General features: G+C 39.4%; 1 protein-coding gene across 16 annotated transcripts in view; it reads right to left on the bottom strand.

The window, feature by feature from the left end:
- Positions 1–9506: 9506 nt before the first annotated feature.
- The window catches only part of DOCK10 (dedicator of cytokinesis 10), a 222607-nt gene continuing 215460 nt past the window's right edge, over positions 9507–16653 (bottom strand). For 10 of the 16 annotated variants that reach the window (XR_013542985.1, XM_072995975.2, XM_072995978.2 and 7 more), the window contains 6 exons: positions 16417–16627; positions 15148–15338; positions 14129–14229; positions 13696–13834; positions 12201–12276; positions 9507–10156 (listed from right to left, as the gene is read on the bottom strand). Coding sequence is in view for 14 of the 16 variants with exons in the window: in XM_072995975.2 (XP_072852076.2) it covers positions 10089–10156; positions 12201–12276; positions 13696–13834; positions 14129–14229; positions 15148–15338; positions 16417–16627 (786 nt within the window). In the remaining 2 variants the exon portion in view is untranslated. Of the gene's footprint in view, positions 10157–12200; positions 12277–13695; positions 13835–14128; positions 14230–15059; positions 15339–16416; positions 16628–16653 lie in introns of those variants that run through there. The other 6 variants (XM_078389205.1, XM_020792594.3, XM_078389208.1 and 3 more) reach the window with 2 other exon arrangements.

The raw sequence follows: 16653 nt of genomic DNA, 5'->3' as shown, positions 1-16653 counted from the left end.
AAACTGAGTAGGGGGTTAAACCTGATTGGTACATATCAAGAAATCAGGAGCTGGCCATTTGCAAAGATAATGGCTCTTAATTGCCTATACAAGACCAAATAACTTTCATATGCTTTGCACTGCAAACATTCTTGCAACAATTCTTGCAATAAATCCATTACTGTCCCAGCTGTTTTCAGAATTGTAGATAACTCAGAGAGAATTGGGAAGCCTAACCAGAATAGTCATTGCTGCCCTAAAAATCTTAGGGCTTTGACCCTGAGAGTCTTGGCTACACTACGCAATTACCAGTACATACAAATTGTCACATGCTATTCCATGTGCATTCTCTTTTGTCCTCTTTTTTTGGGGGGGGGGATTCACATCTTTGTTATTGGAGATTTATTAAGTGTTCACTATTCATGCCTGACTTACTCCTGGGTTTCTGGTACCTGTGTACTGTGGAAGAGCCAAAGGAGAAGAGCTTAAAAGCTCTGCAAGAAATGTGAACTACTGCATCTTCAGTTGGTTGTCCAGGCTGGTGATGGCATTGAAACCAGACATTGAAACATGCAACAGAAGAGATTGCCTACTGTCTTTTTTTGTGCCAATTTGGTAACACTTCTCAGAACTGGATATGCAAAAAGTGTTTCACATTCCTTGTGCATGCGATTCAATACTCATTACTGCATCTAAGTACCACCCAGGGGAAAAAAAGCTTGCTGTAACCAAGCAAGTGTCATCTAAATAAAATCTCTCAGGGGAATGTTAAGACGTAATTAATCTGTAAGGGATGATTCCTATTAAACGTTAACTGCATCTTCCCCTAATTTGAAACTGAGACCTTTGCTTGTGGCTTGGTGTCACTGAAGATGTGATTAATCATAAAATATGCATAACTCTTAACTCCTTCAGGAGTGTTGGGATGACATCGTCTCATACATAAATGATATCTCAACAGATTCAGTGAAGTTGGATTCCAACTTTGCTAACCTTGATACAGTAACTCTGCAAAGAGCGTGCCTGTGGATGCCGAAAGAAATCTGGAATGCCAGTGATTGGTAGCAGATTGTGTCCAGGAGGAAAGCAGCTAATAATAATTCCAGATAGATACCCAGTGTGTAGTGGAAAGAATGATGGATTAGGACTCAGTTCCCAAGACCTGCTGGATAGCTCAGTGGTTTACGTATCTGGCTGCAGAGCCAGAGGCTTGGAGTTTGATTCCCCACTATGCCTACTTGACAGGGGCTGGACTCAGTGATTCATAGGGTCCTTTCCGGCTCTGCAGTTCTAAAATGATCATGAAGATGATAATACGTAATGACCTGGATTGTAATCCATGCTTGGCCATGGAAACTCATCTCTGTCTCTCTGTCTCTGTCTCTGTCTCTGTCTCTCTCTCTCTCTCTCTCTGTGTGTGTGTGTGTAACTGGTAATATAACTTCTTAAATATCTTAGTTACCTTTAAAACCCCATTAGGGTTGCTGTAAGTCAGTTCTGAGTTGATGGCACACAAACACACATAACTCCAAGCAGCCTTAAACTTGTGCTTCATGAATAATCAACAACATCTGATGTTTCAGCAGCTGGAAATTGAATGATTCTTGATCCGCAAGAAGCTTTTAACCCCCAGAATCTCCTCCAGGTCTGTATCACTGTCAGCCATTCAGTATTTCCAATAGAAAGGCTAGAACATATGAAGGGCCATTCTGGATTGGATCCAAGGCCAATCTGCTCCAGCATTCTTCTCCCACAAGGGTCACCCTGCAGACTATGGAAAGTCCACAAACAGAACAAGAGTGTCACAGCATCAGAACTGGCCTTCCCATTAAGCAGCATGAGGCAAATACTTCAGGTGCCAGAATGTGAGGGAGAGCATACTATGTCATCCTTCTTGAGGGACCTCTCTTGCTTTAAACAATTTCATTTGCCCCCCCCATGCTTTAAAGGGAAAGAAAAAATAAATGAAACAAACAAGCCATCTAACAAATCCACCGCTTTGTCCCCTTCTGTCTCCTCCTTCCTTCTTGGCAGAAGCTTTCAATTTTAATTCCCCTCCCAAAAAGAAGCAGTATGTCAGTGCTGCCTTAAAAGGCTTTAAAAAACCCTTTGCTTCCTTCCTCTCTCCCTTCACAGAGGAGCAGAGGATGTTTTAAATAGCCCAATATTGTGAGGTTGCTACGTTGTCTGGTTAAGCCACTTCACAATATTGGGCTATCGCAGGTGGATGGGAACCTGAAAGCAGCATTTCTTAGTTGAACAGTAAGAGTAGACACTAGGCCTGTAGGACATGACTTGAAGAGTCCCTGGAATAGATAATTCAGGGCTAGATGGAAAAATAGTTTGATCCAGTACAGCTTCCTTGGCTCCTGAACATTCCTTAGTTATATAGAGGTCATTATTATGTGCCATCAAGTCTCCTACTTCTCCAAACTTGGAGAATGAGCAGCAAAATGGCAAACGTGTTTCAATAGAAGAAAAATGTGTAAAGTAATGCACATTGGGGCAAAAAAAAACTTTGTTTATCAGCTGATGGATTCTGAGCTGTCCATGATGGATCAGGAAAGAGATTTTGGTGTGCTGGTGGACAGCTCAATGAAAGTGTCAACCCAGTGTGCAGCAGCAGTAAAGAAAGCCAATACCATGCTAGGTATCATTAAAAAGGGGAATGAAAACAAAACAACCAGCATTATAATGCCATTGTACAAAATGCTGGTAAGGCTGCACCTGGAGTATTGCATATGGTTCTGGTTGCCACGCCTCAAAAAAAGATATAGTGGAACTGGAAAAGGTGCAGAAGAGAGCAACTAAAATGATGACTGGGCTGGGGCACCTCACTTATGAGGAAAGTCTACAGTGTTTGGGGCTCTTTAGTCTAGAGAAAAGGTGCCTGATGGGGGACATGATTGAGAACGTAGGTTACAAGCCATGATGGGGATGTATAATCTCCAGACTTAAAAGGAAGGTACCTCCAAATGGCAGATGCAGGGGAGTGATATCAGGAGAAGGTATCTAGTTGTCTCGTGTGCTCTCAGAGGTATCTGGTGGGGCCACTGTGAGATACAGGAGGCTAGACTAGATGGGCCCTTGGCCTGATCCAGCAGGGCTCTTCTTATGTTCTTATAGTTCAGGCTTGATTTAGTCTAGGACCCACTTGTTTGTCTTTCCAGCAGTCCAGGACATCCACAAAGCTCTCCTCCAACATCACATTTTTTTAAAAAAATTATTTTTCCCTTGTCAGCTTTCTTAACTGTCCATTTTCACACTCATACAGGGTAACTGGAAATACAAGTGCCAGCCTACTATTATTCCAAACAGTGAGGGTGCTGCTTTGGGTTGTCATGAACAAGCAGAAAAAAATGATGTTCTTGATGATTGAATGATTATTGATTATTATTACATTTTGACAGATAGGGTGACGTGGGTGAGGTTTTGTCTTTTGTGCTAAAGTAACTTCCCCAGCTTTCAATACTATGTATCCTTCTATGAGGAGACCATGTCATTGTCTGCTCTGCCTCAGGCAGCAAAACATCTTGGGCCAACCCTGGGTAAATGTGGCATAGTTCCAGCTATGTTAAAATCCTATAGACTGTATTTCTAAGCATCAGGCCTTGAGGGCATGCTTGTTATTTCTCAGGGTCCCAGTACACCAGGATAGAAGAGAGATAAGTAAAGTTTCCTCAGGGATCTGGAGACGGAGAGCAGAGCTGTGAATAACAGGCTAAATGCTGCTTTGTTGTTCGTTTTTTGACTGCATGACCCAAAGCTCTCTAGAGAGTATCTTTTTTGCTGCTGTGCTGTTTTCATGTCACTCTTCTGAAGAGGAATGGAGAAATGAAGCGTATCTTTTCCCTTAACCATTTCCATTTCAAAGGAGGCATGTAGCCAGGTGGATGGCAGCACAAACGTATTTCATAGCATTAGAAAGTGGTAGCTTTTGTCTAAATGTTAATTTCATCATAATTTGGACAACATAGAGGATGGAGCAATTTTAATGTCTTGTAATAATAGATGTCTTGCAATGCTGAATAAGGTACAGGGCAATCCACTTTTGAACTCAGAGAATTCTGGAGCCAGAGTCTCCATTATATTCAGTTCTGTGCTGGGATCTTGAGGAAGAACTGGGGTATTTTCCCCTTTCCCCAATTGATTGGGGGTGGTGGGTGGTGGGTTTGACTGGTTTTTTTTTAAACCTATTTCCTTCCATGCAAGCCAAGGGATAGGAATGGGATGGAAGGAAATACTCAAAAGTTAAAATAATTTCCCTCCATGTTAAGGAGTTTTTCAGGAGCAGGATGCCTTGGGATCCTTTGATTCTATGATCTTCCCAATCCACCAATGCCACACCCCAATCTCCCCACTTACTTTCCTCTCCCAGCAGTGATGCTCTGACAGAGGATGAATGTGAGCAAGTGAGCAATGTTTCACTCTAGTGTGGTGGACTGGACTTGATGATCCATGGGGCCCCTTCCAGCTCTGCAGTTTTATGATGATGAGGATATATTGACTGAGCATAACTCAGGAGACCTTATTTTGAATCTCCACTTGATCTACCTGGTGACTTTGAGTTAATCTGTCCTGTTAGCTTGCTCTCCCGCACAGGGCTATTGTTGAAGGAATGGGAAAATAAACAAACACTAGAAGAAACTAATGCCTTTTTTCCTCTCCCATCGCCTTCTTTTCCTCTGGTCAATCCATGAAACTGCCACAGGATAAAGCTTGGTCAACAACTATAAAATAGAGTAGAAACTAAAAGCCAGCTTGGTCAAGAAGGAGTTGTGCTTGTTGTTCATCAAGTGGTGCTACTTTAAGGCAGAATTAAGCTGCTGCTTCCAAATTGTCCAAGGCCAGCTCCAGTGTTTTCCCCTTCACCTTAGTTCCTGTAACCTCTTTCAAGGTCAAAATAGCTGATATAGTTAGCACATGAATAGAAGTTGGGCTTCCTTAAGTGTTGAGAGATATCTATTTATTTTTTTAAAATGTGCTCCAGTGAGGTTGCATCTTGCATTCTAGTGAGCTTTGCTTTGTGATTGGTCTTTGGAATGTAAACGGAGACTTCATTTCACAGATCTGATTCCTAAAGCTCATTACATCCAACAAAATCATGTTGAAGCAGGAATAGGGGACCCAGTGTGTTGTAATGGATAGTGACAAACTAGGACTTAGTAGGCCTGGGTTCAAATCTCCACTCAGCCATGGAAACTCACAAAACCACTGCTTAGATACCTCACTTACCTTGAAAGCCCTGTTAGCGTCACTATAAGTGGGTTCCAACGTGACGGCACATAACAACAGGAGGAATAACGAGCTATCAGTTTATAAATGAAAGTTTAATGAAACTCACCTAGTTTGGCTCCTCACGGTAATTTTATGAACTAGAGGAGATTGCCTGATGCCCCCCAGCTGCTCTGGACTAAAATGCTCCTCACAACCTACAGCAGGGAGGCTACCCCTCCCACAGTCCTTTGCCATTGGCAACACAGGCTGGAGATTTTGGGAGTTGTGGTCCAAAGCATCTGGAGTGCTCAGTGTACAAAACCTCTGCCTTCATGAGTATGACCATAGTGTGGCAGTGCTTAGGACAGCCATGCTGGGTGAGGTGTGGGGAAGCTGGCTAGGAAAGACTGGATAACATAAGCAAAAGTTGCCTTCATTAGTGCAGCATTTTAATCCACCCTAGATATGATTTTTACTAGCTGGCTGGATAGCTCAGTGGTTTAGGTATCTCGCTGCAGATATGATTAACTTGTTCCACCAATTCCAGCGGGTCTGTTCTAAGCATGACATAACTGAATCCTCGCATTGTTAGCAGGTTAGAAAGCCCAACAGCAACCCACAAGTGCACAAGAATGAGAGTGAATCATTGTGTTCTGGTCACAAGTAAACTCAGCGCTCATAATACTTCTTCCTCCTTTCCAATCCATTCTCCCTCCCTCAACTATTTATTGCACTTAAATCTCAGTGACAAGACCCCACTGCAAATATAAACACTTAGCATATAACTATATCTTGCCCAACTTTCTCACAAATCCTGTACTCCTGATACAACCATGCACAGCACAGCTCAAGTTGCACAAACCTCCATATACTTCTGGTTACATTCACAAATAAATCTATAAACAAACACTTTGCTTCATTTACAGACATGTGCGCCCCTTAGGCCTCACTTGCACACAGGGATTACCCATCTAGCACTGGATGGAGTGGTACAATAGGCCCCTTTAAAAGTCTGGCGGCTTGACAGTAATGCTGAAGAGCGAATTGGAGACATGTTGAAAGGTAACTTGAGAAATTTCTGCAATTTATTGGTTTCAAGGGTGCCACTAAAAGGGGTATACATCCATGCAGTACATCCTTAAGAGGAAAACCTGACTGTTTGCCTTGATCTGCATTTGGTAGATTACCTTGCTTTTGTTTTCTGACTAGTGACTGTTTTTGTGGCACAACTACAAATGTGCAACTCAAGATTATGTATGTGGCAGTCATGCTCGCACCAAGGCAGAAATACTTTCCCTGAAGCACTTCCACCGGTGCATTGAAATTGGTCATGCCAGGGACATGCAACCAATTCCTTGTTGCAAGGTGTCATGCCTGGTACATTTATGCCTGTGTAACATTATATTACACTGGCATGAACTGGATAAATGGTCCATGTTTGTTATTTCAGGTACATAGTATTAAAGGACTTTCAAGGCTGGAGGATAATATTGTAAGATAAGGAAACAAGCATTTGCTTTAACAGGTGCTCTAACTCTCAATTGAAACCTACTCTTCTACCTTTAGAGGGACGTGGTGGCACTACGGGCTAAACCACAGAAGCCTGTGCTGCAGGGTCAGAAGACCAAGCAGTCGTAAGATCGAATCCACACAACGGAGTGAGCGCCCGTCGCTTGTCCCAGCTCCCGCCAACCTAGCATTTCGAAAGCATGCAAATGCAAGTAGATAAATAGGGACCACCTCGGTGGGAAAGTAACAGCGTTCCGTGTCTAAGTTGCACTGGCCATGTGACCACGGAAGATTGTCTTCGGACAAAACGCTGGTTCTATGTCTTGGAAACGGGGATTAGCACCGCCCCCTAGAGTCGAACACGACTGGACAAAAATTGTTAAGGGGAACCTTTACCTTCTACCTTTAATCAAATTATGTTTTTCAAGCACATTCTATACAGCCATGGTGTGGCTACACTCTTTAATTTAGGATTTCCTGCATTGAGAATGGTTGGATTAGTTGACATGTAAGCTTCCTTCACAATTTTATGATTTGTTGTTTAGTTGTTAAGTCATGTCCGACTCTTCGTGACCCCATGGACCAGAGCACGCCAGGCCCTCCTGTCTTCCACTGCCTCCTGGAGTTTGGTCAAATTTTGTTGGTAGCTTCGATGACACTGTCCATCCATCTCGTCCTCTGTCGTTCCCTTCTCCTCTTGCCTTCACACTTTCCTAACATCAGAGTCTTTTCCAGGGAGTCTTCTCTTCTCATGAGATGGCCAAAGTATTGGAGTCTCAGCTTCAGGATCTGTCCTTCCAGTGAGCACTCAGGGTTGATTTTGTGATAGTGAAGAATAAAACTTCAATGACATCACCTTTATTATATGCAAAAATGTTGCCCTTACTTTTCTCTGTGTTGGCTGCTTTCTACTGATAAAAGCTGATTGGCATGTTTGTTTATTACTAGCAGAATCTGGAAAACTATTTTTGTTAACAGCTGGAATCTTCTAATGGTTTGCGGATTCTGCATTACAGTACAAAACTGTAGTGTTCTTAAGCTCCCCAGGCAACTTGTGCCTAGATTAGGGGCATTCCCCAAATTTAGGGGTGAGGTGTTTCCCATGAGGTGTCCATTAATGACTCCTCTGAAGCTCTGGTTCTGATAAGCTAAATGTGTTATTATTAGAGGCACCAAAGGTAAGGACAGGAGGATTTTTTTTTTTACATGCATGAAGTGGTAAACATTTCAATCAGTGTTTGATTGATCCCTGAAAAATGTGCCAACAGTGGTGGGTTGGGAGGCTTTTCACAGGCAATGAGAGAGTTTCATATTGCACCCCCACTTCAGTTTTGGCTCAGCTCTCAAAGACTACCTCTGTCTAGCTGATTCAAGACTTGGAACAACTGTCAAGTCCTAGAAGTTTACAGACATTACTTTTTTGAAGGAAGAATAATGCAACTTGCATCTCTGTCTGCATCAGGTCTGATTAGCTGTGAATGACAACATTACTGCTGCTAAACAGATAATGTTCTGCTTCAAAATAAAAGACAGCACCAAACCAGCAGCTAATTGATAATCTCTCTCTTCTCTCTCTCTCTCTCTGTGTACACGTGTGTCCGCACTCACTTTTTCAAGTTTCTCTGCATTGACACTGGTCCATCTGTTTTAATATACAATTCTCTCTCTTTTTTGCCAAATACGTAATGAAAAACCAGTATAGGCTTTGGTGGATATAAGACCATCCACAGTTTCATGAATGCATGGATTAAAAACATCAATCTGTCAACCCACAATTTTGCACAGATATGTGTTACTCTCCTTCAGAGTCTTTATTATGCTGTTGCAATAACAGCAGAATAGTAGAAGATAAATCCAAAATGTAGGACAAGCTGATGTTCTGATCCTTAAACAGGATAACAAAAAATTCACAAAATGTAATGAGTTTATGACCAAGGACAACCAGATGCAAAAATGTGGCCAAACTCTTCCCACTCCACTCCATGCAATATTGCATTGTGTGAACAGCCAGATTATTTCTGAGCTTTTGCAAGAAGGTAACAAGTATCTCTTTGCATAAAAGTAAAATCTCTTTCCTTGTGCAAGAGCGAGCTGAAAATCATGTGGAGCAAGCTGAGAAGATGATGATTCTGGTGGGTATAGTCCAAAATAACTATTGAAAATAAAACTGTATATAATACCCAGTAAGTGTATAATATTGGAGATCAGCATTGGCAAGTGAAGATCAAGAGGTAGTGGAATGGGCATACAATCCTGGCCAGCAAGAGACGTGAATTCTTAAATCGTCTGCTTGATTTTATTTGAGTATCTTCTGCATTAGGCCCCTGACTCACTGCCTCCTCAGTCCTTTCTTTTTATTCCTTCATCACCATGCCTGTTCTTGGTGCACATACAATTGGCTAGAACAGCCATGACTTCAATGAAATGTAGGAATGGAGAAAGTTGCCTTGTATTCAGTCAGAACATTGGGCCAATGGACCCAGTATTGTCAACTCTGAAAAGAAGTGGCTCTCCAGGGTTTCAGGAAGAATTCTCTACTAGCCCTACCTGAAGATGCCTTGATTTCCCTGTTTGTCTCCCACTGGAGTACTAATCAGGCCAAGTACTGCTTAGGTTCCAAAATCTGATGAAAGCCATTGGCACAGTTATTACTAACCAGCAGGAAGTAAACCACAAAATGTGGTAAGAACATCATTCTGGAGCAATAACAGTCACAGTAACTATGACACCAACTTGGCAAATATGTTCTGTTTCCAGTCAATATTCCCATGATGAGCAGTATCATAAAGAAACATCTGTAGTTTTATACACATAGACAAATATTTTAATATAGCTATATGTGAAATGTTATCCACAGTTTAGTCATGTCAATCATTAACTAAACATTTCATAAAAAGGACATATTTTACACATCTTCTATTTACAATTACAATATACTTAAATGTTATAAAACATTCACTTTTGACCTTTAAAATACTGTATATGAATACTAGGACTTGTATTAGATTGTATTATCATTTATGGCAAACGTAAGGCTTGCTGTGAAACTAAATGGTCAATGAAAAATTCATTTTCAGTCTGTTTAATAAAAGACTGGCCCATACAGGAAAAAACCATAGGAAATGTGCAAATGTCAGGAAAGGCAATAAAATTAAAAAAATAAAAATAAAAATCAACTGGCAATCAAAATGAAAGAACACTGGAAATGTTCAATAAATAAAAACAATATACCACTGTTCACTGTTTATGGAATCCTTCATGATTCATTTACACAGTTACTGAAAATAATCCAACCATCCCCTAGTACTGTGCTCAAAGTCAACATGGGCTATCAAATGTCAGTATTTGATGACACCAGGGGTCCAGGCAGGACTGTGGTTGTTCTACTGATTGCATTGGAATAAGGTTGTTCCACTCCTTGATGCTTTGCAGACTCCTCCTTGCAGGTGATCTTTAAAAAATACACACACACAAAGAGTGATGAAATAAATAATGATATGTGCAAATTAATACCACGACTGTCGACTCAATAGACCCCTATCTTAATAGATTATGATGATCTTGTGGTTTTGAAGAAAGAGAAACTTTGAGTCATGCTTTTTATTTTCAGTTGCTTTTATCATGCTTCTTATTGCCTATGCAGGCAATACAATTATTAACCTATTGCCTTAGGTCCTGCAATGCCACCAGAATATTAGATCTCTTTCACTTTTAGTAACACAAAAGAATTTATTATAGAAATGTTGCAAAAAATTTAATGAGAGCCATGAAGATATAGGTGACAAAAATTCCAATTAGAACTTGTAACCAATTTTTGGCTTAATTGCATTTTATGTTTATAGTTTTCATTGTTGTATTTTAACTTTTTTTGTGCCATGTTTGATCTTTATGAGTTTTAGGTCAGTTAATAGGATCACTTAACAGAAAAATCAGAATATACCTTGACTTTAATTTTTTAAAAAATCAAACTTATTCAATCTGTTCACTCTAAAATACATTTTCAGAATTCTGATGTTTCTAGGTTCCTGAGCAGTTGCTATTGAAAGGGAAGGGAGGTATTTCATATGTTTACAATTCCCCTTACTCTGGAATGCACTTTTGTTAAAATGACACAAAAGAAAGAAATGCATACTCTGGGGAAAACCCAAGTTAAGCCTGATTCCCACCATAATGTCTAAGTTTAACATAACCAAGAGAAGATTTTATTTATTTTTATTTTAAATATTAACTTATGAATATGATTCTATGGGGTGAATGCTAACAATTAACATGTGACATAAAAAGTGTAATTTGCTGTGGTCAGTTCAGTCATAATAGGCATTCACCATGTGAAACTGTTAATTGTGTACATGAAAAAAGGAAAGAACTCCTCAGTGATCTGTCCTAAAGTTGAAAAATTACATTTAACCTTTATCCAGGGAGACAGGACATATTACTTCTCCAGAATAATGTAATATAGCCCAGTTCTTCACCAGACAAGACCTACATTGTCACTTGAAGAGTTGTAAACAATGCCCCAAGTTTCAGCTACTTGTTACATATGTTTTTTAAAGAACACACACACCTCACACACAGTTAAAAAAAACACCACAAAAATTATTTCTAAAAATCTATTCCCTTTGGCTGTTACAATACTTGTTTGTCCGAGACAATGTAATGTATAGAGGTTAAAAAACAATCTTAATTTTTGGGGGTAAGCTATCAGGCCAAGAAGCAGAAATGGTATGTATTATGTCTCATTGTCTGTCTGTGATGGGAAATATAAAACCTCTTAATCCAAATCCTAACCCTAACTCTTCTGCTACCTCTCAGTATGTAGGAATTTGCATAAGATCATAACATACCCTTGAAGTCACTCAGTGCATGTTTCTTATGTGCCAAGATTAGGGTTAAATTAATTCCATAGCATTAGTGATTTATGTGTTTGAGAAGTAATCCACCCTTGTTTCTCATGGAAGTTCTGAGTAGTACTTGTGCTACTCTTTACTTTTGGGGTGAGTGAAGGACCCTTTAGAATTGATAAAAATTGATAATGACATAGAATTATTATGCATAATAAAGTAAAGCATCTTTTAAAAGAATCAAACTTTAACCTTTATCCAGGGAGTGACTTAAAATTTCAAAAATTAACTTCTGGAAGTCATTATAAAATGTTACTAATTTTACCAGTTGACACTTCATTTCTAATGGTTTCATTATTTTTGAAATGTAGTTTCCTTACGGCCTTGTTACAATTCCAGAAGTAAATGTTACTTGTAATTCATTATTTCGGAGTTCTGATAAGTCCATGCTTTCCTGCATGAGGATAGTGTGTGTCCTATTGTTTTCTCTTTGACTTCTATGCCCTTGAAATAAATGATTAATCTCAAATCTTCTAACAAACAAGAATGAAAATAGTAAGAAATCATAAGTAAAAGTCAGATAATACATAAGACTAGCAAGTGAGCATTTGTGACAGTGAAAGAATACATAGACATAAAGAAAACCACACATACCACTTTTGGCTATAGTATTGAGGGAAATATTAGACAGTGAAGCAGAGAAGTTGTATAAGCATTGACCATGAAAGAGCTGCCAGAAAAAGAGAGAAAAAAATGTTGACGAAGATGCCTTTATCAGTGGAGGAGATACAAACAATGTGGCAAAGAAACACTGAAACCCATGGTCCATATAAGAAAGTACAGTGAATGGTTATAGATGGATGATTTATATAGAGAAAAATCAGAATGTCCCACCCACAGTTAATATACAGTTCCAACGGATACTCATGTATGCAGAGGTGAGAGCACCACACAAAATGAAGGGTGGGATTCTATGCTTAACTGCATCTCCACTGTCTGCTGATTCATGTTCCCAGTCATGTCAAGGGAACAGTTTTAGGATACACAAATGGGATATAGGTATCACTGTCAAACTTTATGAGGCAGTTACTTGTTGTGTGGGGAGGAACAGCAAGAACAATGACACCCCTTTTGGAAGGGCTGGCCTCCTGGATGAAATAGCAACGTGCGGGATTGCTTATGTGAGTGGTGAGGCAAAGGTGTGAGCCTAATGGCCTGGTTGGCCAATGGAAGAGCCAGGCTATTAGCTTACGCAGCATTCCTCCAAATTGACTCAGCTATTATGACTGAGATAGGCAAGTCCCTCCCTCCCTTTCCTAGCATGGAGCTGTATCCTAGTTTTGACGTATTCCAATGAATATATACATGTATACATATATACGTACATGTATATATACATGTTCCAATGTATACATGCAAGAATATATACATGTATGAATATATACATGTATATATACATGTTCCAATGAATATATACATGAATATATACTATATATATAGAATAGCAAGAAGGCTAAAGCAGCATCTTCCCACTCCTGTTTATATTAGAGCGGCAAGTGTGCAACAACTTGCATGATATCTTACTCATTACAGTTAACTGTATAGTGACCCTCAAGACACTCTGAGACCAGAACAGAGAGCTTTCAAAATGGCTCAAAGGGACCAACTGATCATAACAAGACATTTAACATTCTTGTGATTGGTACCAACCAAGAAGTTCCAAATCTGTAAACTGTCCTTCTAAGTTAACCGGAAGTGTCATTCATACTGGTTGTTATAAAATAATTTAACACATGAGGGGATAGAAATAAATTGGCTTGAATTTCTTTTCCCAGCTCATAATAATGAGATGCCTACCACTATAGGGAAAGGAAGAAGGGAAAGGAAGAAGGGGTGACGCAAAGCAAGGATGGGCTTCCAGGGTGTAAGAGAGTGACAGAGGTGGGTGGGAGGGAATTCCTTTATGTGTAAAAGGAATAAATTGGGAATTGGAAGACCCATTCTTCATTTTATGCCCAGGTTTCTAATCCCCACCATCCTTTTTCTGCAAGTCAAATTCAATGAACTTCCCTGGTATCTCAAATGTCTTTGCAACAGAATTATATTTTTAAAAATCTAAGCTGCTAAAGACAACAACAGAAAATCTAACCTGTTCATTCATAACTTCAGAGAGCTCACTGAGCATATCCTTGTAATGCGATTTCATTTCCTCTTGATATTCCAACTGGTCTTCCTTAATAAGGCGTTCATTAACTTCAAGAGCTTGTCCACATGCTTCTGCAAACTGCCTATATTACACAGGACACATACTAGTTGTAATGTCAAAGGGACACAATCATTAAAACTGCAACACAGTATTCTTGTCTGATGATAGATTCAAGCAATGTAAACATGGTGGGGACAGGTACAAATGGCCTTCTAGGGATTTTATAACTCTTTCTGTTTCAATCAAAGAATGCATTTCAGTTGTCATAGCTTGTTGTATGGCCAGGATTTAACACAATAAAGAACCTGAAGATGCATTTCCTCACTATTCCTAAAAGAAAAGGAGGTTTTGCTATTTCTGGAATTCAAAAGCTTACCTGAAGATCTCCTTCAGAAGTTTTACTTGGTTATCTGGGTATTTCTTAGCATTAGTTTCTTCAAGGAAAGCTCGAGCATAAGCCATAGGCCCTGCATTTACCTGGGAGGTAAAACATATTACATTACAATGATGGCCAAAGGTGTCAAGGCTTCAATTTTAATTTGTCTGTGCAGATGTGTTATGAATGGTCAGCTGTTCTTCAACAGTTCTAATACATTCCAGCAGTGTCAGGACCGGGTCTTGTGCTCAATTCAACTCTGGATGGCTTTTGTAAATCTCAATCTACTACACAGTACAAATGGTACCATCGGTCCGACCCTACTTCAAGCAGTTGAACAGAGTCTTCCAGGCAGGGCTACCCTGCCATTAGGCAAAGGGAGGAGGTGGTTGCCTTAAGCAGCAGATGCTGGGAGGTGGAAGCAAGATATTGAAGGAGAGAGCTTTGTGGGACACCAATATGTGAGGCAGACTTAATTCAAACCTTCAAACACTCATACGACAAATACGAAGAACTCAATTTCTGCTCCCTCAGAGCTGAACAGTTAGCACCACTGATCCGACTCTCACATATAGCTTAATTTCTTTATTGTGTTTGAAAGACCAAAAGTATATGCCTTCTGATGCACAGGGACTCCTCAACCACCTCATGGTATTGAAACAATCAATTCAGATTCTAAATATTTAAACAATATTTTATTATAATTATTGTAAAGAATGGAGAGGATTATTCTACTTACTTTCAAACTACAGAGGAGCTAATCATAGTGTCATAATACATCTACTTGTCATTAGATGCTTCTTTTGATTGCTTGGATATTGACTAAATGTTTATACCAAGATTTAGGTAAGTCCTATTGACATAATGAGAGTGGTCTGCTTGGAACTAACAACCAGATTTGGTCCTTGGTTTTATTTTTCAATTATTTGGATTTGCAGCAATACAACAACAATACAGAGACTGTATTCTTCTCCATGTAACTGGAAATGTCAACAGTGGGAGGGCTGAGCTACACTTACCTTGACGCTAACACTTCCTTGCAATTTCAGTTGCAGCCTTATCATATCTACTTCTTCCATTGTGCAGAGCTGATTGAGTTCTGAAATTTTTTTAGACATCTCATCAATGGCCACTTCAATGGGGTTGAGTTCTGTGCTTGTTTGGCTTACAACTTGTATTCTCTTCTTCACATATGGAAAGAAATGACTAGCTGCACTCAAGAACAAAAGAGAAACATGTAAGGAGAATTTTCTGAATGTATGGAATAGAAACCATATTGATCTTGCATATATACAATTAAAACACATCCACATCATACAATGCGTATTCAGTGGTGTAGATATCCAGTTACAGAGCCAGAGGTTGGAAGTTTGATTCCCCACTGATTCCTTGACAGGGACTGGACTTGATGCTCCCTTTCAACTCTGCAATTCTAAGATGATGATAATGATGATACATAATAAACTTCTAATAGATTTCTAAACGCCTAGACATTAATGCACAAATTCCTTACATGGCTACTTAGGTTTGAATAAGAAGTCAAATCATAAAAGCGGGCATTATTGGTTGATTGATTTTCCACTAAATCAGGAAATGAAGAAACAATGTGACTAACTATAAATAAATATCAGAGTAGACTGTAAGACAAAATTGGCATACTTAAAATAAATGCTCCCTCTTATAGGAACCTTTGTTCAGTTTCTGGGGGGCTTTTATATTTTCTTCCTATTCTCTGCCTGTATCAATATTTACCAGGTGAACACCAAATGACCTTCTGAGTTTTGGTCACAGATTGTGGAATGGCTTTTTGTAATGTAAACACCTGCATCTTGCTATGCCTCTTTCTAAGTGGTCATTGAAAGCAGTTTTGTCTCATCAGTAATATGTTGTAAGCCGCCCAGAGACCTTTGGGTAGTGTGGGTGGCATATAAATTAAATAAATAAATAAAATAAATAAATATGTTGCTTTTCCCACTGCCATGGTTGGTCTTTTTAAAAAATCGACAATTTATGGATAATTTAATTTATTCTGTTGCTCAGTGTATTGAAGTTGTAAACTGCCTTAAGTGTATTTGATGTAGAAAGATGGGATATACATCGTAAGAATGAATGAATGAATGATAAGGAAAGCACTGCATAATGTAATGAAAGTAAAAAAACAAACAAACTCAAACCCCCTAAAGTCAAACATTTCTAAACTTATCTTGTCCTGAGCACCACAGTCAGCAGGCCCAGAATAAACCTTAGGTTACTTCCTGGTATGCTAAATAATGCCGCAAAAGGCATACTTGTCAGAATGGTCCTTCTTTTGCACTGCTCTTCTACTCCTCCATGCTTCTTTCCTGATAGTGTGAACGGTGTTTCAAATACAAAGTGATTGATATTGTGGTGCATTTCAAAGTCAGTCTTCCGTTCCTCAGCTTCTTTCTCATCAAAGAAGGGTGTGACATAGGTCACTTGGATGTAAGCATATTTTGGATCCAGGTCCTTAGGGTTAACCTGTATAGATATACAGTAGTGAATTG

Source organism: Pogona vitticeps, chromosome 3 (genome assembly GCF_051106095.1).
Source record: "Pogona vitticeps strain Pit_001003342236 chromosome 3, PviZW2.1, whole genome shotgun sequence".
Taxonomy (NCBI): domain Eukaryota; kingdom Metazoa; phylum Chordata; class Lepidosauria; order Squamata; family Agamidae; genus Pogona; species Pogona vitticeps.
The sequence above is the reverse complement of the archived record's forward strand: the minus strand, read 5'-3'. Positions and strand labels throughout refer to the sequence as shown.